Genomic DNA, 23,384 nt, shown 5'->3' with positions numbered 1-23,384 from the left:
AACAAGAAACAAAGAAGGACCCAGTTATCCCGTCTTTTGGGTATTTATCTGAAGAAACCTAAAACACTACCAAGGGGAATGTGAATCCATATGTTCATTCCGGCATTATTTACAAAAGCCAAGTTATGGCAGCAACCTGGGTGTCCATCTGTAGATGAATATAAAGAAGAGGTGGTACATATATACAATGGAATATGACTCAGCCATAAAAAAAAAAGAATGAAATCTTGCCATCTTCAGCAACATTGTTGAACTAGAGGATATTGTACTAAGTGGAATAAGACAGAGAAAGACCAATGCCATATCATTTCACTTGTGCAATCTAAAGAATATAAACAAACAAAACAGAAACAAACTCATAGAGAACATTTTGATGGTTGCCAGATGGGAGGGGGCATGGTGAGGTGAGTAAAAAGGGGGAAGGAATTAATAAGTACAAATTAGTAGTTACAAAATAGTCATGGGATGTAAAGTATAGCATAAAGAATATAATAATATTGTAATAACTGTATGGTGTCAGGTGGTTACTAGCTTTATCATGGTGAGTGATCACTTCGTAAGTTACATAAGTGTCTAATCACTGTTGTACACCTGAAACTAAAATAATATCGTATGCCAATTGTAATCGAAAAATTAAAATTTTTTTTTAATTAAAAGAGTAAAACAAAAACAAAACTCTGGCATTCTCAGAACTGCATTCCTTTGCTCTGAGCAGACAGTGCTTCTGGGCAGTTGCATTCATCCCCAATCCCGGAGAGTAGTTATTGCAGGTCAGAATAGATGGATGTAAATAAAGCTCTCTCCCCTTCCAAAGGACTTACTTAGGCATGCTATGTGTGAGTTTTCTCAGTTTACTTTAGCCTTGCTCTGTTGACATCGACAGTCACTATAAAATCCATAGAGCTGCGTTATAGAAAATGCAGAGAGAGAGAGAGAAACAACTTTCTAACAGAGCTGGTGTTTAGGGCCACCTGCTTTCCTTCTTTATGGGCACTTTGAAGATCACTCTTGTGATCATGTGTAGAACATAGTTTTGACTTCTATTCTCTTACTGATGTGTACCACCCGTTAACCAAGTAACATTAGACAATATTCATTGAATGGATGTACCATGGTTGATTTTTGTTTTTAAATCCCATTCTCCTATTACTGAGCATTTGAAATTCTGCAGGTATATATTTTGCAGTGAGCATATTCTGGGGATAGGCTGGTGGGTGGCAAGGTTTATTTTCCTTGGCAGATTCCTAGAACTGGAATTTCCAGGTTAAAGGAGACGAACGTTCTGTGATTGCCCTTTGACTTTGCTCTCATGGAGACTGTTTCCTTCCTCAGGAGGGAACACTGTTTCCTCTAAGACAGCATGTCCATCTCCCTTAAGAAAACAGACCTGACCTATTGTCTGGAAAGCCACGCTTAACTCTATCCCCAGCCTCACATTGGAGCCAGAAGCTTATTTTGTACACCAACTCCTTTAACAAGAAACATTCTCTAATGATTTTTTAATTTAGAATTCTGTACACACCATGATTACAATTCCGTAGACGTAGCATTTTGTAAGAACATAAATGGAAAGAGTAGAGGACAAAAGAAAAGTCCTTGAGGGTGGGATTTCAGGTCATTTATCTTGTGTTTGTAATTTTCTGTATTGTTCATTTATTTTCTCTATGACTAAAGAGAAAGGATGTGTTTCTAAACTGAGTTGAATAAATGGATGAAACAAACTAAGCCTTCTGGGAAGACCGGTCTGTAATGCATATCATGAGAAAATTCACTATGTTGGTCAAATTATAATAGGAGAAAGGGAGAAATTGGCGCTGGTATGAGGAGTGTCCATCGAGTGCTTACATGCCTCCACTCTCTGCTACTTGCAGGACTCTGGCTTGCTCTGGGCCCGAGAGGGTGTGGGAAATGGGGTGCAGCCTGATTGTGGAAGCTGCTGGGGCAGCCACTAAGGACACCCAAGGAGGCCTCTCTTTGGGCAGGGGTGAGGTGTCCTGTGAAAATTTCAACAGGTAATCTAGTTAGTCACAATGTAAATTATGTGGACCTTTTGGCCATCTGGCTTAAAAGTAACTTTTCTCCTATTATGAAAAAGGCTGTTACAGTTACAGACCACTTTCCAGCTTGTTAGTCATTCTGTTATGTCAGTCAGGGCTGCTTGTATTTATACTGCAGCTAGCACATTTTGAAAAGAGTAACTTCCAGTTTTACAAATTGATGTCCTCGTATCTTAGATTCTTCAACAAATATGTAGAAATGGATAGTATTTGATTTAGGTTGGTGGCTAGAGCTGTCTGTGTCATCTAGAATAGTAGCCACTGGCTACTTGTGGGCATATACCTTGAAAGTCACACTAATCACATTTCAAGTACTCAGAAGCCACATAGCTAGCAAGTACCGTAGTGGACAGTACAGGTAAAGCACATCTCTACCACCACAGAAACTTCTCTCAGATAGCACTGTTCTTTGCATGGTAACATGCGAAATAGTCATCCAAGGAGTTTAAATCGTGTGTATCTTTCAAGTTTTTATTCTTCAAGCAAATTTGCAGACTGCAAAAGATAACAAGTTGGAGTGAGAGTGCCCCTGTCAGTCTTTGCGAAGGAAAACATTTTGAGTGCATTCAACAGGCTGCATTTAATGAAACTTAGGACGGATGTGAATGAAATATTCTCTTTTAAGTTAATGCCTATTTACATTTGTCAAACTTACTTGAAATGTGACACACATATGCATATAATGATTATTTGAGGAGGAAAGTTGGCCACCTTTGTTGTTGCATAGTATTGAGCAGGTAGGTATCTGCTTCCTTGAACCTGCCTGGACCATCAGTGGGAAATGCACATCTGGAGCTTTCTTGACAGTGCCTGTTTTTCTCTGTAGGAGAACTGCGGCACATCACCAAGCTGAAGCCCTGGAGCCTCTTTGATGTACTTGTGGAAAAGTATGGGTGGCCCCATGAAGATGCTGCACAGTTTACAGATTTCCTGATCCCGATGTTAGAAATGGTTCCAGAAAAGCGAGCCTCAGCTGGCGAATGCCTTCGGCATCCTTGGTTGAATTCTTAGCAGATTCTACAAATATAGCATTCTGAGCTAGCAAATGTTTTCCAGTACATTGGACCTAAACGGTGACTCTCATTCTTTAACAGGATTACAAGTGAGCTGGCTTCATCCTCAGACCTTTATTTTGCTTTGAGGTACTGTCGATTGACATTTTGCTTTTGTGCACTGTGATCCTGGGGAAGGGTAGTCTTTGTTTTCAGCTTAGTAGTTACTGACCCACTCTCTTCTGGAAACAATAACATGTCTCTAAGCATTGTTTCTTGTGTGACATTCAAATGTCAGGTTTTTTTGAACGAAAAATACTTTTCCCCTTGTGTTTTGGCAGGTTTTGTAACTATTTATGAAGAAATATTTTAGCCGAGTACTATATAATTTACAATCTTAAGAAATTATCAAGTTGGAACCAAGTAATAGCAAGGAAATGTACAAGTTTATCTTATGGCAAAGGGACATCATTCCTGTATTATAGTGTATGTAAATGTACCCTGTAAATGTTAATTTCCATTAAATATGGGATGGGGACTCCAAATTCAGAAAAGCTACCAAGTCCTGAGTGCTTTGTAGCCTGAGTTGCATGTAGCCGACTTTGCTCCAGGAAGTTGTGCAAACTTTTCATTCCATAATAATCCTTTTTCATTGGATTTTAAACAAAGTGGCTCTGGGTTATATCATTCCCTAAATGGCACTTTAAAGAAAAATACATGGTTCTCATTCTAGAGTATGTATTATAGTTTAGCACTCCCCTTCCTATTTTTGCATATTTTAAAAACACTTTTAAAGAAAAACAGCAATTTCCCTTTAAAAATGCGATGGCCCGGTACCATGTGGTGTTGCCTCCTCCAAGCACTGTAAGTTAAAACTCTACATAGATTAAACTGGACAAGAGAAACATGTTCAGCGTGTGGAATGAAAATATATATTTTTTTTGGAAAATCTTGTTCGTGTTTGTCTAGAACCAAGGCGTGGCATATACAGTGTGCAGTGCATTGGGCAGAATACTACTAACGTCTCAGAGGTAACAGTGATTGCGTTCATTCCATAGGCAGTTTTATGTGTGGCTACAACTAATTTTACTAGTTTTTTGATTGTCTTTCCATGCATTGAAGTTGAGAAAATGATTTTCCCTTTGTAGGTTGCACATAATTTTGTTTATGCATTTCCTTAAAATTGTAGAAACCAGGACACAAACCATAGTAGGCAATACAATTTTAGAATGTAATATACAGAGGTATATTTAGCCTCTTCTAGAAGTCAGTGGATTGAATGCCAGTTGTTTTTTGTTTTTTTTTTTTAATTTTACATTCATTAAGGTGCCTCTTTTTTCTTGACCTTGTCCATTAACATTTATCCATATGCCTTTGCAATAACTAGATTGTGAAAAGATAACAAGTGTTGTAACAATAATCCATTGTTTGAGGTGCTTGCAGTTGTCTTAAAAATTAAAGTGTTCTCGGTTTTTTTTCCAGACATTGCCTTGGTCATTGGCCTATGTTTGAAGCGATAGAATTAACAAACATTCGCTATCCTTTTAGTGTAGTAACCCAATTAAAGGAAATATCAACATTTCTGTTTCAGGAAATGTAGTTCTATAACATAAATTAAGGCTTATCATAAGGAAATCATTCATTGTTTTGTGAGGGTATAGAATACAGATTTAGAAAAGATTCTGTAGTGTAAAATTAATACCTAGAATTTCAAAGATCCTTTTCATTCATGTTTCATCAAAAACATATTAATTACATTTTGTTTGAGCATTGTAAACTTTTTTTTATAACTGTTTACTGTGAGGGAACAAGACACATAATCCTTTTAAGAGTTAGCATTATATCACATATCACTGTGAGGTTGAACATACCATTCATTTATGAAATGTGCTTCTACATTTTTTAATGAGGCTATAGGTTACATTAAGTTCAATGACAGATGGTGGCTGTAGACCAGTGATGGTATCCACCATTTCCATAGGAACCATTCTACAAGAACCACAGAGTACATTTATGTGTTCTCTAAGAATTTTTATCAAGGCTATTAGCTCACTGTAATGAAAATTTGCCTAATGCAGTTTTGGCTGTTGGGAAGTAAACAAGATTTTTGTTAATGGTCTGTCCATTATGATAAAATAACAAATAGTTTACAGTGTAAAAATCAATTGTTCTAGAAGGAATATACATTTGCATTTAGTATGGTTTTCACCCGGTTCTTGGTAGCTTTACGATAATGCATATAAGCTAAGTGAGAACCACGTTATGCAAAACACTGTAGCCAGCTCAGTGATTTTGGTTGAATGCTCTATCTTTTCCTTTCTCTAGTCCCATGTGAAGTCTTCATGGAAAATGACAAGCAATGGATCACTTATGTGATTATAGCAAATTCAGAAGCTGGCTGTCTGGAAATTAGAACTGCCCAAAGGCAGAGAAAAAGTGGATATAGGAGCTTCAAAAAAGCATACATTTTTTAGGTGAAAACTGATTTATTAACTTCTTCCTATAACTGGATCATACATAACTAGTTAACAGAAAAAAAAAAACCTGTTTTTACTGGGGGTAGAGAACTTCAGTTTGTATCTACAAGTTGAAATTCTTAAATTCCACTTTTTTCTTCCATTAATTTTTAATTTTATGAAATTTTGGCAGAGGAAGTATTTGAGAGTGTATGTATCCTTCATTAAGGAGTCAAAGAATTATATAAGATTCTTCAGTTTATAGAAAAGCTTCTGTATACATTATTTATGTAGTGGGCAAATTTAAAACTGAGGAATTAAAAATCCTTTAAAGAGATGAATATTGCTGTTTCACTATGTGAGTTAACTTTTTCTTTTTGAAACTATCAGGGGATGGATGATGTAAAGACATCATCTTAGACAAGTGTTTCTTTAGTGAATACCATAAATAGAATTTTGTTTGATAAAGGATGGTAAAGTTGACCTAAGTTCTTTTAAAACGTGAAGCTGATTAGGATTCCTAAATGCAGCTGTATTAATGTATTATCAATAGTTAATTTTTAAAAGGAAATAGAAATTAAAAGTGAAAAACATGAGTTACAATACTGTCAAATCTCAAGTCATTTTAGTCTTTTTTCTCTGATGAACAGAATTTTTGAATACTGTGCCAAATTATGTCAAGTAATTGGCTAACGATAAATGCGTTGACTCAAAAACTGTCATTTCTACTGGTTATGCTTACTCCTCCTGAGAGGTAGAAGACAAAAATAAGAATTTTATTTTCCAAAATAACTACCATTTTACATTTCAGCAGTAAAGTGTTCACTTGAGAAGCCATTTTTATTTCACTTGAGAGATCTAAGATGCCTTTTTCCTTTAATTTTGTACACCCAAAACAAATTTTAAAAATTCCCTATTTTTAAAAATAGTATAGCTTTACAGTAAATGTTAATTTAAGGTTTTCAAATAATTTTGATTAATCTATAGGACATTTCAGTCATGTTTAAAATGTACAAATTAGATATTCCTGTTTTTAGGCAAACTACTCCATATTTTCAAATAGTTGTACGTTATAATTTAGAACTATTATGTGTAATGCTTTAATGGTATGGTTCATTTTGTATGTCACAAATAAGTAAATGTACAGAGCTTTTACATAATATGGTTTCTTATGGCTCTTGCTCCTGCAAAAATGATAAGTAGGAACATTACAGGAACAACCCTTACTGCCTCCTGATGCTTGCTATAGTCCAGATGAGGTAGTAGTCGCTAAATAAAATGGAAGGCTCCTTATAAACTATCTGGAAAATGTAACTTTTGTAAAAACACCTGCTTAAAGAGACCCCAATCTCAGAAGTTGTACAGGACAATTTGGTAAAACTGACATAATTGTGATTTATTAACATGAATTAAAATGCCCAACCAGTGCTTCAATGTGACAGTATATTTAAAATAAAAAAGAAATTAAAGGCCATATACTGTACTACTTTCACAAAGATCACACAGTTTTGCAAAGACTTGTCATATGTACAATGCTATATATCAAATGAGAAAAGCTGTAAGCAATTATATACGCAAAAGAATGCAGTTATTTACAGTTTGTCAGGAGACATTAAAAATCATCTATACATTAAATTACATTTTGCTTGCAAATAACCGATAAAACAAAATGAGCCATGTCCACACCAAACTATAAAAATCTGTATTGCATTTTTATATCTAAGATGCACTCACAGAACTGCTGACAGAAAAAAATGAAAATCCTCATAGTGCCATTACTTAGCTCTGTACTTAATGCATATGTATAAAATAATATAGAAAAACATCCACTAAATGAATTTAACTGCAACAATAAAATTTAAAGATGTAGCATCAATTCTACTGCCAGAAACACAGCTGGAATGTTCACATAACAAAATAAAGATACCTAATACTGGCTTAATAGCACATTTTTAAAGAAATTTTAAAAAGCAAAAGTGGGAAAGATACAATGAAAGAGCACTGGTGTTTTTTTTTTTTTTTATACAAAGTTTCATGTACAAGCTTTAAAAAGTACCTTAATAGGTACATATGAAATATACAGTTTATTTTACAGAACATTTTAAAAAATGTTTTTGGAGTCCATTTTAATGCCACCCTGAACCATGATAATTGTTCTGAAATGTTGGTGGCACCTGTGCTCTGTGAATTGGAATCTGTCCAGGTACTGGAGATGCCTGCTGAGGTCCTTGAACCCCATGTGGCAGGGCCACAGAGCCAGGATGAGGACAGAACCCTGAAGCAGTAGGTGTTGGAATACTGTTTGGTCCTTGGGGCTGGATATGAGGACCTGCGACCGGCAACGGACAATGTGGCCCTGTTCCAGAAGGCTGGTGTTGGGCTCCCGGTCCCAAAGTGGTATGATGTGTAGCTTGTGAGGGATATGGTGGTACAGCTGGATGAGCACTGGAAGGAAAAAGTGGAGGTCCTTGATGAGGTGGATGATGTAAGGCTTGAGCTGATGTAGTATGATGCCCAGAAGCCAAAACACTGGCAGGCGGAGGAGGTGGTGGTGGGGGCGGTGCCGAATTTACAACATGCTGGTGTTGTGCTTGTAGACCTTGGAGTCCTGTGGAAGGATGGGGTGGTGGATGGTGATGAGGGGCAGGACCAGGAGGTGGAGGGGGTGGTGGCAAATGGTGTCCAGCAGTTTGAGAATGAATATGTGGCCCAGGGGTGACAGCGTGAACAGGCCCCACTACATGTGCTACAGAGTGTTGCTGATGGGAACTCGGCTGTTGTACAAGGTGTGGTCCTGGAGCAGGCGGTGGGGGAGGAGGGGGCGGGACCACAGCAGCAGCAGTTTGATGGTGAATAGTAGGGTTCTGAGAAGGCAAAAAATGCCCCGGAGTAACATGGTGTCCTGGAACTGTTTGCTGGCTTGTGGTGCCTGGAAGTGCTTGATTTGGTCCTGATGTAAACACAGTTTGTTGGGAAAGACTACCTTTAAGCTGATTATAATTCTGAAAGTTCGCAGAGGGCTGCTGGTTTTGATAATAAGACGAAGAAGAAGGAGGCGGAGGGGGTGGGGGTGGGGGTGCCGCGGTGTTCAGACTTTGTTGGTTAAACTGACTGTATGTTGCTGAAGATTGTCCTGAGGGTGTCTGTGTAAATAATGCTCCAGAAGTTGCCTGCTGTGTATTGGCTTGAAGGTTCTGTGCTGCTGGATAAAAGTTTCTCTGAGGCTCTCGCTGAGGTGTTCCAACTTGAGGTGACTGTGAATGATGAGGCCTGTATGGAGATCCTAACTGCTGTGAAGGAGGCTTTGGTGAAAGATAACCATGCTGGACAGGCGTGTGAGGCGTCGATGACTTTGGAGGATTTTCTATATGAGGTGATGGAGGACAATGCAACTTCACTGGTGCAGAAGACAGCTTTTGTGAAAGTTGCTCAGATGAATTACGAACGAGTGGCTGAGGAGGATGATTCTTTGAAAGTGCCTGGGTGTTATTTAATAGCTGTTTTTGTTGGAGTTCGGTTTTCAGGTGAACACCATTCTCAGCTTCTGACACAATAACTGTTGCCTCCCAATGGGAATCTGGTTTTGTGAGTATTTTCCCATGTGGTTGGAGAGAGATTACAGGTCCCGGTGAAGCAGGCTATGAAAAGAAAACAAACATAAACTATTTACATAAATTTAAGAAATAAAAATGTTATGTTGGTATTTAATGTTACTTAAAGGAATAAGTTTTGAGAAGTCAATTACAGAGGCATGGGATATTTAGGTAGTTCAACAAGTTCTAGTAATAAGCTGAATTCCCCGAATTAATTTTTATTGAAGAAAAGTTAAGGAAATCATAGATTTTTAAATTTAATCTGCTTCCCCCTGCCCCAAGCAATGAAGCCTGTTTTTTGAGCCTTATTCTGCAAGAACTCTAATAACCCTCGACTGAGCAAGTTTCAAATCCATAACTGAAATTTCTATACCCAACATAATCATAATTGCTTTGGGTAAAAGTAAACTTGTTCCCTGAAACCATTTTGGTTGTAATATTTTTTATGTTGTTCAAATGTATATAATCCAAGTACAAGACTACTTATATGATGTTCTTTAAGGAACAAGAAAATCAATCTCAGATTCCTCGTCTTTAGTTTCCAAAGATACTGCCACATTAGATTATCACATCTTTATGATCCAGGATAGAGACAGCATTCCTTTTAAGTGAATGTCACTTGACATTTTGTTTTTAGAAGACTAAGTGGTTAAACTTAATGAAAAAAAACAATGAATTTCCTAGACACCAAAAAGAATAGAGTTCTGGCTCTTGGAAAAAATAAGCTACTTAAGTACATTTAGCACATTAGAAAGTTTGGTCAAATTTTCAAAGAAAAGTGCCCAGATACCACAAACTGATACTTGGTATAGCTGTGTGCATATTACCATCTGCTTTTCTGAATGGCCATGTTCAAAGGTCAATGTTATTACCTTGCTCATTTTTGAAGGGCTTTTACAAGTATTTTGACAAGTATCTGGAGATGGGCATTCATTTGTAGTTATGGGTTCTAGATTTTCAGGATCAGGATCTGTAAAGCAGAAAAAACCTATGGTAAATGTAAAATTCCATGATAAATATTGTCTTTTACTGATACTACAAAGGTATGTGCATTCTACTATTCAAACCAACTTTTTATAAAGGTTTTCTCCTTTCTGATTTAAAAAGATATTTAAAACAATAACCACGATAGGTCATCTGCTTACTGACCTTCCATAAGTTCACTGAAAGAAGGGACTGGGCCCTTGGGTTGCAACTGGGGAATGTGATTTGAATGAGATGAAGGTGAAGACGGAATATGACTCGGTGAACATGGGACACATGGTGATTCTCCCCCTAGAGATGAAGCAGAAGCAGACCCAAAGAGAACATTAGAACTGCAGAGAACAAGGGTGCAGAGTGATTAGCTGACTCCACCTTTTGGCAACAAAGTCACTTACCACTATCTTTATCTTTTCGGTGATCACTGAGAAGTAAAGCTCTCTGGTAACTCCTTTCTCTCACTTGCTCTACTGAAGTTGAGGCAGTCCTTTAAAATAAAATCCTATCATCAATTCAAAGAAGCTACTGCCAGCTAGAGTATGTCCTTTGATAGTTAAAACATGTCCTCTCAGAGCAAGGCTTTTGCCCTTTTGGGAAAGCACCTTGGTGTTAAACTTTGAAAACACTTTGTCTAACAGCTTTCAGCTTTCAAAACAGATTTTATCCTCATTTGGAGTACTCAATTGGACTCTATTCCTTTGTCTTAAGTGATTTCTTTGTGAAAAGGCGGGGGGTGGTGAAAAAGAGGAGGGCACGGAGCTGGGGGAGAAGTTGGAAGGTAGTATATTAACATTCAGAATTATCACTCCAGATTACCAAAGCTATCAAATGTACCCTTTACACATTATCTTGTGTCTGACTATACAGCTAGCAGGAAGCTCTCAGGCTTGTAAGAAGACCAACAAGCAAAGTGAATGTGGCCTCCCGCCCTTTGCTAAGACCCATCCTATATCTAACTTTTTCTACTCCATCTGAAGAAACACTAAACTTGATTGTTCTTTCAAGATAACTGGTAAAGAAATTCCAGGATGCTGACTATGATAAAGGTTCTTTGGAGAGGAAGACTTATGTGAAAATGTAAACATAATCAAGGAGTAAACACAATGGACCTTTGCAACACAGGCAAATATACAGTAAAATACATCAGCAAAGATGATCTTTCAAAATTATGTCTACAAACCTCTATCTCCTTAGCCTTGGGAGAACAGATAGGAAGATGGTTCATTAACAAAAGCTTGTTCTTTTCAGAATAGCATACTTAAAATCTTTACAAATAATGAAGACTAATTATTAGGTGTACCACTTATAGTTCTAAAGTTAACAATTAGATTTTTTAAACAGGCTTACCACTGAACTGGTTCATTCTTCTCACTGGCAGAAACCTCCTTAACAGGACTGTTATTGCTGGTTTCTTCTGAAGTAGCACTATAAACTGTAGCTGGTGTTGGTAAAGGTAGGCTAGCAGTGCTTTCTACCTGCTCCCCATTTTCACTCCTGTTGGCACACCCATCACCATTGTTGTTGCTCAAGCTTCCACTTGCATGAGGTGATACACTAACCAGTGAAAAGTGTTCTGCCTTAGAGCCACTTTTCCTAGCTTCACGTTGTCTTTTTCGGTATTCTAATAGAGAAACCTTAAGAAAGATAAGGAAAAGCAAATCTTTTACTCTCGTATCATATGTCAAGGTCAATCTATTCTTTTTTTTCTAAAGAGAATTACTATATTTATATTAGGAAAATTATGTAAAATAATTTGATTCTGAACAAAAAATAATAATTAACAATTATCAAATGCCTACTATATATCAGGCATTGTATTTAGATGATTTACATACATTATCTCATTTAATCCTCACAACAACCCTATGAAATAGGTATATTATCATCCCCATTTTACAGATGAGGAAATTGAGTAACTCACTCACTCAAGGTCACACAGCTGGTGAGTGTTGGAGCCGGGATTCGAACCTAGGTCTTATTTGAAAGCCCGTGCTCTTTTCCACTATACTACATTGCTTCCCACAAAGTTGCCAACTGGACTCTGTTATAAAAATTAAAAGCACACATCACTAAAATTCTTTGACTTATCAAGCAATAAGCCTATTAACAAATAAAATAAGTGTCGTTTCTACCATTCCTCTGAAATAAGGCATTCTAATTGTCTCCCTGTCTGCCAGCCAAGTAATGGTGGTTAATCAGGGAATTTATTATTTATATAACACTTATATTTTCTAAATGCTCTTATTTATATCCATGGCCTATAAATAATGAGGAAAGAAGCATTTCTTCTTTATAAGGCTGCCTCCTCTATGTAAAATAAAGGTAGTAACACAAATATACAACTCTGTTTGGTTGGGAAGTAGTTATTTTAAAAAGTTACCCTCTGAATGAAATAAATTATCTTGAGGTTTCAATCACAGAAGCCATGCTCCTTTATAAGAATTTTCCATACTAGAATGATTTATTTCTCTATGAACATTTTCTAATTATCTGAACACTTAAAAAAGGTTTAAAAATGTATACATATCAAAAATTTTTACTTGAATAACTAAAATATGAATGCCTTAAGTAATAGTATAAGTGCTAATTACCCTCAGAGGTAGTCTGAAAAAAATAAAACAAAACCAATATTAAAGGACTATAAATTGTTAAATTTGTAACCTTTTTCTTTTGTGGTGGATTCTGGGGTGTGCAAGTTCCGTCGATCAAATTGTCATTAACGGTCCGTCCGAAACCAGATATAAGCCCATCTTCTGAAGTACAAAACACAGGTGTTTCCATAAACATGCCTCTAGTATCATCCTGCATCAGGCACTTTGACTCACTTATTCGGAAGCCTCCTCCAACCTCCAACTGATGTGAGGGTGTCAGGTCCCTCAAGTTAGAGTTTACTGAGAAGTTAACGCCTGTTCTGTCAGGACTCTTTACCCAGGAAGAATATATTGTACCCCGTCCAGAGTGCGTAGATTCCAGTTGGCTGTTAGAATCAGTCCTGTCATGTGTAGGTGTTTCCATAGTTTTATGTAAGGCAGTTTGCTCGATGGCATCAAGTCCCAGTTGAAGGTCTGACACAGATTCCTTTTCTCCAGGGCACTGCCTATTGACTTCAGTCCTACTCCTAGGGCTTGTATAACCAATAGTCTTTATTTCTTGCAGACCCAGTTCAGTTAAATTAGAATTTCTAAAAGGCCCCAATGTTAACATGGTCGAAGATCTGTCATATCCCTGTTTATAAAATTAAAAAAAAAAAATTACACTTAAGTAACTACATCTTAATTATTTAAAAATCTACCAATAATTATTAAAGCAAAATAACGATACTAGAAAATCAATTTAAATAACCTTTTGGATATCTGAATAACTCCTTACCTCTTGACTATAAGTGCGTCTCTTAATTTCTGGAGAACTTTCTGGGGAAGAAATATTCTACATAAAAATAAATAATCAGAATTAAATTAAAATATATAACTATATCCATGATATTTATAGAAACGAAAACTTATAATGAGAAACTACTATACAGGCTTTTAAACTTTATTTTCTTTTTCATTTCCATTTCCCATATAAGATCATTTGCTTTAAAGTCAACTTGATACACAGTTATTTAGTTTGACTATCAGTAAGATGAAAGCTATACTCATTTTAATTAAAATTAAAAAGTTCATATTCACATAAATGCATGCTCCAAATTTTTTTATAGTTTTAAAATATTTTGCTAATCTCAGTACACTATTGTTAAAAATTTTTTTTTCCATTAACTCACCTCAAAGTGCATGGTATTTCCTGGTGTGCCGGGAGTTACTGGAGTAACCGGTGAATATATGGGCTTATAACCATTTCTACAGGCTTCATCATCTGACTTTATTCGCGGAGGAGTAGCAAATGATGGGTCCACAGGAGTAATATCTGTGTGAGTTGGTGTAGCATATGGTGAAGGAGTAGGTGTAGAGGTTTCTGAATAAACAGAATCTAGCAATTGATAAAGTCTTCGTTTTTTTAGTGGTGTAGTTAAATCTGTTGGTGAAACAATTTATAAGAAATTATAATGCTGGTATTTGCTTATAATCTGTAATATATCCTGGGAAAGAGCAACACATCAACAGCAGTAATAATGATGACTTTCACCTCAAAACTAAATTTCAGAGTTTTAAAGATATTACTAACATGAAACAATCTTTCCCCACCCCTTAGTTAACTTCACCATTAGCACGCATTATCTTACCAGAAGGCATATTGGCCTACGGGTCTTAGAGAAGAAATCTTAGGAGTACAGATGTTATTTTAACTGACTTCTAAGAGTCCTTTTGAATCTGTTTGACATGAAGCCAGCCCACAAGCCAAAACTAGTCCAAAAATTCAACCATAAGCCCCATCATACGTGATGCTGCAAATTAAGGTTTTCATGTCTACATCCAAAAAGTTGGAGGACAGAAATGAGAAAGTAAATATATAACAATGTGCTGCTTTTGTTAAGTACATAACAACTAGAATGTGCCTGTTATCAAGTTATATACATCCTGCCACATTCTTCACACTAAAACAATACTGTAAAGAAATTATACCTGGAAGGGAACAGCTTTCACTTAATAGTAGTGGACTTTTATTTTCACCATTAACTGTAGGACTTCTCGATCTTTCTTGACAGGGTGAATTAAATCTATGTAAAATTGCTGAGTTTTCTTCTGCTAGAGCTTGTTTCAACCATCGCTGAAATACATAAAATAAATGAAGAGAAATCCGTTTATAGCTGTTCACATAGCCTGTAAATGTAGAGCCGATTCAAAAAGCATTTCACTTGGTAGTAAGGAATGACTGACTTTTGGCTCCTACATTTTTATATCCACAGAAAAGTTTACCTTCTTGCATGAGCCAGAAATGTTTTCAGTAGGTTCTTTTCTTCTCCTTTTTTCTGAAAGGAATGGTGAAGTAAATCTAATATAGTGCTTAGGAGTAGAGTATACGTGGGGGCTGTAAGCAAGACCTGGTAAAGAATTGAGCTGTGTGGCTAACACTTCAGGATCTGTGGTTATGCGCAGAGGCCTTTCTGAAAGGCTATCTGAAGATTTTCCTGTCTTCTCATTCTTCTCACTTAACCATTCGTTGACCAAGTGCTGGAGAAAAGAAAAATTTGGATCATTATATATGTAATTACACAGATTCTCCTAAGGAATAGTCTTAATACCAAATTTGAAATTGATGAATTACCTAAAATGATATATTGAGTAACTTAAATATTCATCTATGATGTCCAAAAAATGTTATTCTACATTTATCAAGTACTATTTCTTTTTTTTTACACAGTAATACATTGTAGGAACAAAACACATGGTAACTTTTGTAAAACAGTAAAATCTAGGAGACTTCAGTATCATCTTATAAACACAAACACTAAATTCAGCTTTGATACTGCTTCTGTTATTGTAGGTATAAAATGTTCAATTTGTTTGAAAAATCTGATTTGGAACACTTTTTCTACCCTTGGCTGCCCATCACCTGCCAATCTCCAGGTGTGACCAGTGCATATACATTAAGTAAAAAAAAAAAACAAACAAACTCAGCATTGACAATCATTATTGATTTAAGGTGTTTGACCAGGGATTTAAATACATTTATGCACCACAATCATCTAGTTATATAATTAGAGAGCAAGGATGATGTCACATTTGTAATCAAGAAAGTAGCTTCTCTTTTAAACGAGTTCTCCTTTTTACTAAAATTACGAATTCGTAATCAAAATTACGAAGAAAAGTTGCAATTATTTTATTATCCTTCCTAAGTGGGCAAAAATAACTGCTCATTGTTGAAAGCAAGTATTGGATGGCTTGTTCAAAATCTGTGGTGCAGTAAGGAGAGCACAAACTTCACATTTAACAAAACTGTTTAGACCTTATCTCTGGCTAACCCCTCTGACTCACCATTAAAGTATACTCCTGGGTTCATCCTAGATATTTACTATAAATCTACTCATGGTTTCACAGTACATACAAACTACTGAATTTGGTAAGAAGAAAGACAAGATAAATTAAGTTTCAAAGTATTTTGATGTAGAAGTGCATGAGAAGGATCGATTTATGATCTATCCCCCACCCCAAATAGCCAAGGGATTACCACATTGGTATCTCTGCTCCAGTCTGCTGTACTCTACCCAAAATTGGGAGAAAAAGCAGCTTTAAAGGATGTTCTATTATTTCTTAGCTACAAAACTGGTTGGTTTATCTCAGTGAATAGTTTACCATAATTGTTTCATTTAAGCTGACAGTAATTTTTCAAAGATTTTTATGAATAAATTGATTTAAAACTAAACCTTCCTTATAAATTTTCACATTCATAGTACATTTTATGGAAATTGATAATTTCTTCACTTTTAATTCCTACAATCAAATTTATAAAAAATACAAAGAATAAAGAATAACATATCTAAAACCAATTATTTCTGATAAGTAAATTTAGTACACAGGGCAGGCAAAATTAAAAAGTCTTGACAGGCTGAATGTTATAATTGTATAACGACGCATTTATATTTAACTGATTTTAGTTTTGCAATTCTCATTTGTAGCTAAACTTTCCAGGTATAAAATCTATGCCTCCAATTCTGTTCCTTATGAGATGTTAGAGATTGAACTTTAAAAATATGAGTATATTTAACATCATAAGACACTGTTAGAAAACAGCTTTTACATTAAGAATCATACCTTCTTTGTTTTGGGGTACTTTGTAGGACATTTATTAAGTGCTGGAACTTCAGTTTCAGTAATTATTTCTGTTAGTGCAGTTTCCGTTTCGGGTTCTATTGCAAGTACAGTATTATCAATATCATTTTGTTGTGAAGTAACTTCTATATCAGGAGAAGATGGTTGGATATCCGAACACATGCTGACAGTTCTGTGTCTCCGACGCTGCTGTCCAATATGAGTCCTACTGCGAGAAAAACTTTTTCTCTGTTTAGTTCTATTCACTTTGGCAGGGGTTGGCTTGCTAGCAGTTTCTTCTTTTGCTTGTTCCTAATTCAAAATACAACGGAATGGAACTTTTAATACAATGTTTATATAAGTGAGAAACTGAAATCTACTTCAGAAGCTAACTTCTCCAAATTTCTTTATGAATTTCAGTATATACTATCTTAACATAGTTAAAAATTTTCTTATTCCCAAAAACAGAGTCTTTAAAGTCTAAATTCTCAAAGGATCTGAAAAATGTTATTGAAAGGCTAATGTAAAACTTTAAAAATTCTTTATAAGATTAAATCCTGTATGAAAATTTTATTGGAAAGTGTTTAAGTGTGAAAATATAACTAGACCTGAATAATAATACCTGAATAACTTCAGCATCACTGACAATCTGTGCATCTTTACATTCAGTTTTAACTTCAGTTTTGGCCGTGCTGATCCTTTCCAAAGCTTGTTCTCTTCTTTTCTCTCTTTTTTCAAGTCTGGCAAAAGCTTGCAGAATAGCTTCCATTTTCCTTTCTTCTCTTGTCTATGAAATTTAAATTTTAAGTGACATAAATATTAAATTTTAAGTGACATAAATATCATTGCTCTAAAAATTCAAAAGTCCAAATGATCATGGCAAATTTAGAAAATAATTTCTATGATGTTGTTAGGAAAACACTTCTACTGATGGTAGATGTGTGTGTGGGGGGAAATATTTATATTCATTTGAGATCTTTCAGAATCTCAAACATCTCAGTAAGCCCTGCCATTACAAATATATTTCATGAAAGGAACACTTGGGTGTGATTGTCAATGGTAAAAATAAAGCAAAATAAAAAGCCTCAAAAACTATACACTTTACCAAAAAAATCTTTTTCTCAGTAATACAAGTCAGCCTTTTTAAGATTTGAAGTCTCTAAGGTTGAAAAGGTTTTATGTTGAAAAGGATAAATTCATATAAACTTAAGGAGTGAATATATTAGTGACATGTGGTAGCAGGATATTTGTGGGGCAAAGTCCTGTGTTCAAACCAATTATTTACTGTCTCTGTGACCCTAGGCAACTTAACCCTAGTTATCCTTTGAGCCTCTTATAAAATGTGGGTGGTAATACTTACACTTCACCGAATTCTTACTGAGTTCAAACCGATAATAGCTGTGAAGTTTTCCAACAGTACTTGGAAAATTAACACTCATTCCGTGAGTGTAAATTATTTCCATTTTAGCTCTCTGATCCTCCATTATAGTTCTTATAAGGCATTCCTCTGCCTTCTGCTCTTCCCGTCTTACAATGACAGTTCAAGGCAGGGACTGAGGAACAGCAAGAGTTCCTTTCAGTATTCTCTTTGGAGAAAGAACATTAAAATCAAGACCCAGGGCCTTGGCCAGTGGGCCTGGCAAATGCTTCAGCATTCAACCAGAAACGGGAAGCATGTCCATCAACTGTCCAGTTCTCCAAATAAGAAGAACCAGGTCCTGAGGCTCAAATCCATTTGTCTCCTTTATTGTCATCAATGTGGGGAAGATCAGAAACTCAGGGTCTGGCTGCATGGTCTTCTCAACGATGGAGCTTTAGTTCCAGATATTATCAGCAGAGATTCAAGCATCAAGACACACTCTGGAAACTACTGCTTACTCTTTCCTGTATTTTTTTCTTTGTTATATTCAGTAAGGGAACAAAGTAGTATGTCAACAAAACTCCTCTGAGAATACTTATAAGTTTCTGATTAGTTAAAACAAATTGCCATACTGTAAACATGTCACTGTTACAAAATGTGTTATCCTCACCCTCTTTATTTTACAGGTAAGGAAACTAAGGTCCAAAAAGGTAAGATTACTTGTTCATGAATACATATCTGCACAATAGCACAGGCAAAAAATGGTCTTTTTACCGGAAGTCGAAATTTTAAAGCTGAATTCTTTCCTTAGATAATTCATGTCTTGGTCTTTTAAAATCACTTTACTAAACTCCCTTTTATCTTAATGGCTCTCTATAAAAATCCTGTTTCCATATATCAGGGCTTTTCTAAAATGCTAAATTAGAAATCTGGAGTAACTAAAAAAGATAATTATCATAATTGCATCAACTATTCAATGGGGATGGGTGGGGGGAGGTTATTATTATTGTATTTATCTCTTGAAAAATTTTTAAAATAAATCTGGGAAAAGTATATTCTTCGAGAATAAACTTGTCTTAGCAAGATTATTTCTCTATTAAAAAAAGTTACCCACAAGTCATGTACCCAAGGAAGGTATTTTCTATATCATGACTATCCAGGATTTTCTAAGATAAATATGAATTTATGCCAAGTTTCTTGGACATAGTCCAGTATTCACTTGTTTTGGATGGTGAGTGTGAGGGTCAGAGAGAAAATTGTTTTATGTAAAGACCAACTCATTCAATTAAAAACTGAAATCCTTTACTTTATAAATAATACGACTAATTGGTAGTCAAAGCAAAATCCTTTATTTAGAGGTGACCCAATCTTTTTGAGCTGGTTAGGATCTTAAAAAATAATCTAGTCCTATAGTGCTGAAGAAACCAAAGCCCTGTGTATTAAGTGACTCATTCAAAGGAAGTTGCAGAATTATTACACAAGTTTCCTGGCTCTTGATTTACTCTTCCTTCCAATTAACCACTGACATACAGCAAATTAACCACTTGCATACAGCAAAGCATAACTCTTCCTACATTCACTACAACTGTTAACTGAAAGCAGTAAACAGATACCTTAATAGCTTTAACCTAGCTTCACCTTAAAACACAAATGTTGGCAATGTAAGCATTTCTGATTTTCTACATGAGAAAAATCATTACCAAACTGATTTTTTAAATTCCTTAAGAGTCATGTATTATTCAGTTTTTATATTCACTACTGCATATAATGTGTTCTTTAACATATAACCAGATATGCAGTATATTTAATGACTGAAAATTTATCGCCCATGTGCTAGATCTAACTGAAAAAGTTTTATGTATAGCTTGAAGTAATTCCAGCTGACTGTGTAGGGGAATTAGAGAAGTTAGGAGTCTTAATTACTCCAGCATCTGTGCTTGATATAGTTTATATATTTATACTTAAGTCTGCTACTAAGGCCTGTATATTCTATAGCCATGACTTGAGTATTCCAAGCTTATGACTGTCCTGACCTCAAAATCATTTGTGAGCTGGGCAATCGATAGACCCTATATTGATATAGAATTGAAATCAGGTTGCTGTTATTTTTTTTGGCACACTGTTAATGCTGGAGTTTTGGGTGCTAAACTTAACTGTGAGGGATCTCTCATGAAATCTTTGTACAGATTGCTTCTATGACATAGTTTATAGTTTTACAACAGCAAATACAGAGTATGTCATTTCCCATAGGCAAAACAAAGACTGTTTAGTAATATCTCTGTAGAATTTTATCACTTGAGAATTTTGAGAATTTTTTATTAAAACTCTGCTTCAGTGTATAAATGCACTGGGGCACAGATTTAACTTAAAGTCATATAACTTTATACTTGGAAAAGACTATGGAGATCTTGTCTAAGCCTCCTATTTAACAAATGGGGAAAACCTAAGGTTTGTATTGTTCAAAGATTACATAATAAAGCAAATGAATTAAAGTTTTATATAATATTGCAACTAAAAAAGTAAACTACTGAATAAACTGTTACAATTCATCCCAATTAGAGAGATTTGGTAATTTGAAATTAAGTAAATATTAAGCTTATGAATTGTGGATGCCCCATAGTAGCTTTAAAGAGAATTTGCTTATAGTAGGGTATAAGAATTGAGAAGGAAACAAAGACAGCTAGGGACTCATGATTTAATTTTTTAATTTGCTACCAGGTGGGAAAGGGCTTTAAAAAAAAAACAGCAACAAAATTACCTTTTAAAGGAAAAGGAAAAAGGTAGGGCCAACATGTGCCATATTTACACTACTCTACAGCCTTGAAATAGAGAAATTAAAAGATTCCTTACTCAAGTAACTTCCCTTATCCTTTCAAATAGGAATTAGAGATTATCTTTTAAAAAAATAGGTAAGACTGGTTACTGATAAAATTATTCCAAAATATTGTAAGTATGGCTCATGCGGTTATCTCCATTTCTTCTCTACCATGTGACGATTGAGGTTACCCCCATACTATGTTTCCTATTTGATTTTCATATGTTATTCCCTACACCCCATCTTCCAGGAAAGCACTTCAAGAACATGACCTTTGCCTTCTTTGTTCACCCAGTACCTTAAATGGTGCTCAGCTTATAGCAAACACAAATTTTTATTAAGTGAATAATAAGTGTGTGTACATTATATACAGCATGTGTCACTATTATTTGAAGGCACGTATTTTCAAGTATTTAAACAAGATTTTGGAAATCTTTATTACGGGGCAGCTAAAGCTGAATATCCTCATTTTGTATGAACAGAATACCTGTAAAAATAAACGAGTTCCCTTTTGCTACAATTAATTACTCATCTTTAGAAATGCAGTTCCTAAACAATGAGAGAAAAGGGGACCTTAGAAAATTAGTAATCAGCATCAACTTCATCATGCTATAAGGAGAGAAAATTGAGATGGATGACAACAAATGTACTCTCTCTAATTATGTTTATTACTAAAATTTCTTTTGTATCTTTGGAAGTGATCTTCTAAATCAAGTCACTTTCTAGAGGCATTAATAACAGCATGAATTCGTCATACTAGTGTTTTCCCAGAGTCTATGTGCCATGGAATAAAAATTTGTGGAAATTCAAAGTTGCTACACAAAAAAAGTTGCAAGGGTGTACGAGTTTAGGAAATGCAAATAATTTTTCGAGAGTTTTTAAACATACCATGTATAATGGGAATCTCAAAGTTAGACACATGGTATATACCATTTACTAAACAACTGGCCACAGAGCTCTTTTTTATGAAACGTCTTAAATTACAGGTTCAGTGAAGCTTCCTTATAGCTTAGGTTGTGCCTTGGAGGCCTTGCCAGGATGCAGGATTCCCCATAATTTTTCAGCCCTCATACTTCACATTAAAAAGTATTACAGAGAAGTCTTTCCTCAAATGGCTGCCATGAGTATTTAGTAGGTTTGTTTATTGATCATCTATTTTTATAACAGCCAGTCAGGCATTTTCCCTCTAGGAGCTTGGTCTATGACAAACTACAATTTCTCACCCTTATGTAGTTTACATTCTAGTGATATGCTTGACAAATTGAAGAATCTCATACCTAGGTGACTATCCTTTCTTATTCTTCGAATTGTTTCTCCAATTTCTATCCTGAACCCCTTTCCATAAATTCCAGTTTATGGAATCTGACTATGGTAGGTCATCAAATATGAACCAAGACTATATTCCTAAGGTACGGTCTTTTTGTAAGGTTATGGAAAATTTTGAAAATATATGAAAAGATACTATAAAGGATGTTTTCTTTGTAACATAAATGGGGGAGATAAGCTGCCTTAATTTAAACCAAAGGTTTTGTAATTTATGATCACCTTTTAGTTGAACAAAATAAGGTTAGCATCCTAATATCTAATCCCCTTCTGCAGGCTCTCTTTACCCTGGCAATGTTACAGCCACTTTCACTTCAACAACTGTGTACCTGGGGGAGTCTACTCAGTAGTGCCCTTGTTTTGAAATCAGGTGAATATAAACAGCCTACTGTGTTTCAACTGCAATAGCTTAATGGGGCTGATTTATAAGAATCCCTGAAGTCAGTTCCAACCCACTACCTATGAAGTATTTCTTACTAGCCAAAGAGGAAATGTCCAATAACCATCTATTCTGTTTCATACCATTTAGCCACAAGTTTCCTTTTATCAGCAGGTAACAACTTAAAGGTAGGGGGTGGGGGGAGGAAAATGTTAATAAAAGAGTAGCTTTCTACCCTGGCCACGTAGTGATTTGAATAAATTGTCCTTCATGAAATTCACATTGACTATTTCCTTTGATCTACAAGCAACCTTATCTCTCTATCCCCTCTCCCCAATACCAGCCTATAATCTCAGCCAAATAAGATTTATCACATAACTACCTCCAGGCTATTTCCTCTAGAGAAATAACCATTCTATTCCATACAATTTAGCAATAAGCTAATCTGCACTTCTTTAAACCCTATTCATAAGGTCTATTATAAATACTACCTCATTCACGAAATGATCTCTGCTCCCCCCAGCTATAAACCATCATATTTCTTTCTCCTTTACTATACTTCTTCCTGCATTAATTGTTTTTGTAAATGCCCCTGAAGGCAGAGAGATTTTCTTCCATTCTCATCAACAAGAACAAGTCAGCAACAAAAATACATAAATCCACTGGAGCAATTTTTGGAGTATGAGGAAAATGCTAAATATTAGGTGTAGTATATGAAACTGACATTTGTGTAGGTAAA

The 23,384-nt window shown here is 35.4% G+C and overlaps 2 protein-coding genes across 18 annotated transcripts in view; one reads left to right on the top strand and one right to left on the bottom strand.

Moving 5' to 3' along the window:
* The window catches only part of SRPK2 (SRSF protein kinase 2), a 199,567-nt gene extending 195,035 nt beyond the window's left edge, over window positions 1-4,532 (top strand). For 4 of the 9 annotated variants that reach the window (XM_039849248.1, XM_039849247.1, XM_039849252.1 and 1 more), the window contains one exon: window positions 2,884-3,991. In XM_039849248.1, coding sequence (XP_039705182.1) covers window positions 2,884-3,068 — 185 coding nt within the window. In that variant the 3' untranslated portion in view covers window positions 3,069-3,991. Of the gene's footprint in view, window positions 1-2,883 lie in introns of all 9 variants that reach the window. The other 5 variants (XM_039849253.1, XM_039849250.1, XM_039849249.1 and 2 more) reach the window with 2 other exon arrangements.
* Window positions 4,533-6,875: 2,343 nt separating this feature from the next.
* Window positions 6,876-23,384, bottom strand: part of KMT2E (lysine methyltransferase 2E (inactive)) — a 79,226-nt gene continuing 62,717 nt past the window's right edge. For all 9 annotated transcript variants that reach the window (XM_039849242.1, XM_039849240.1, XM_039849239.1 and 6 more), the window contains 12 exons: window positions 17,391-17,555; window positions 16,772-17,080; window positions 14,936-15,190; window positions 14,642-14,786; window positions 13,843-14,093; window positions 13,449-13,505; window positions 12,741-13,304; window positions 11,427-11,713; window positions 10,478-10,566; window positions 10,248-10,373; window positions 9,971-10,068; window positions 6,876-9,143 (listed from right to left, as the gene is read on the bottom strand). In XM_039849242.1, the coding sequence (XP_039705176.1) occupies window positions 7,632-9,143; window positions 9,971-10,068; window positions 10,248-10,373; window positions 10,478-10,566; window positions 11,427-11,713; window positions 12,741-13,304; window positions 13,449-13,505; window positions 13,843-14,093; window positions 14,642-14,786; window positions 14,936-15,190; window positions 16,772-17,080; window positions 17,391-17,555 (3,858 nt within the window). In that variant the 3' untranslated portion in view covers window positions 6,876-7,631. The remainder of the gene's footprint in view (window positions 9,144-9,970; window positions 10,069-10,247; window positions 10,374-10,477; window positions 10,567-11,426; window positions 11,714-12,740; window positions 13,305-13,448; window positions 13,506-13,842; window positions 14,094-14,641; window positions 14,787-14,935; window positions 15,191-16,771; window positions 17,081-17,390; window positions 17,556-23,384) is intronic.

The sequence above is a fragment of the Pteropus medius genome, unplaced genomic scaffold, assembly GCF_902729225.1.
Source record: "Pteropus medius unplaced genomic scaffold, Ma_sr-lr_union100, whole genome shotgun sequence".
In the NCBI taxonomy this organism is placed as follows: Eukaryota; Metazoa; Chordata; class Mammalia; order Chiroptera; family Pteropodidae; genus Pteropus; species Pteropus medius.
This window is presented reverse-complemented; position numbering and strand designations above follow the sequence as displayed.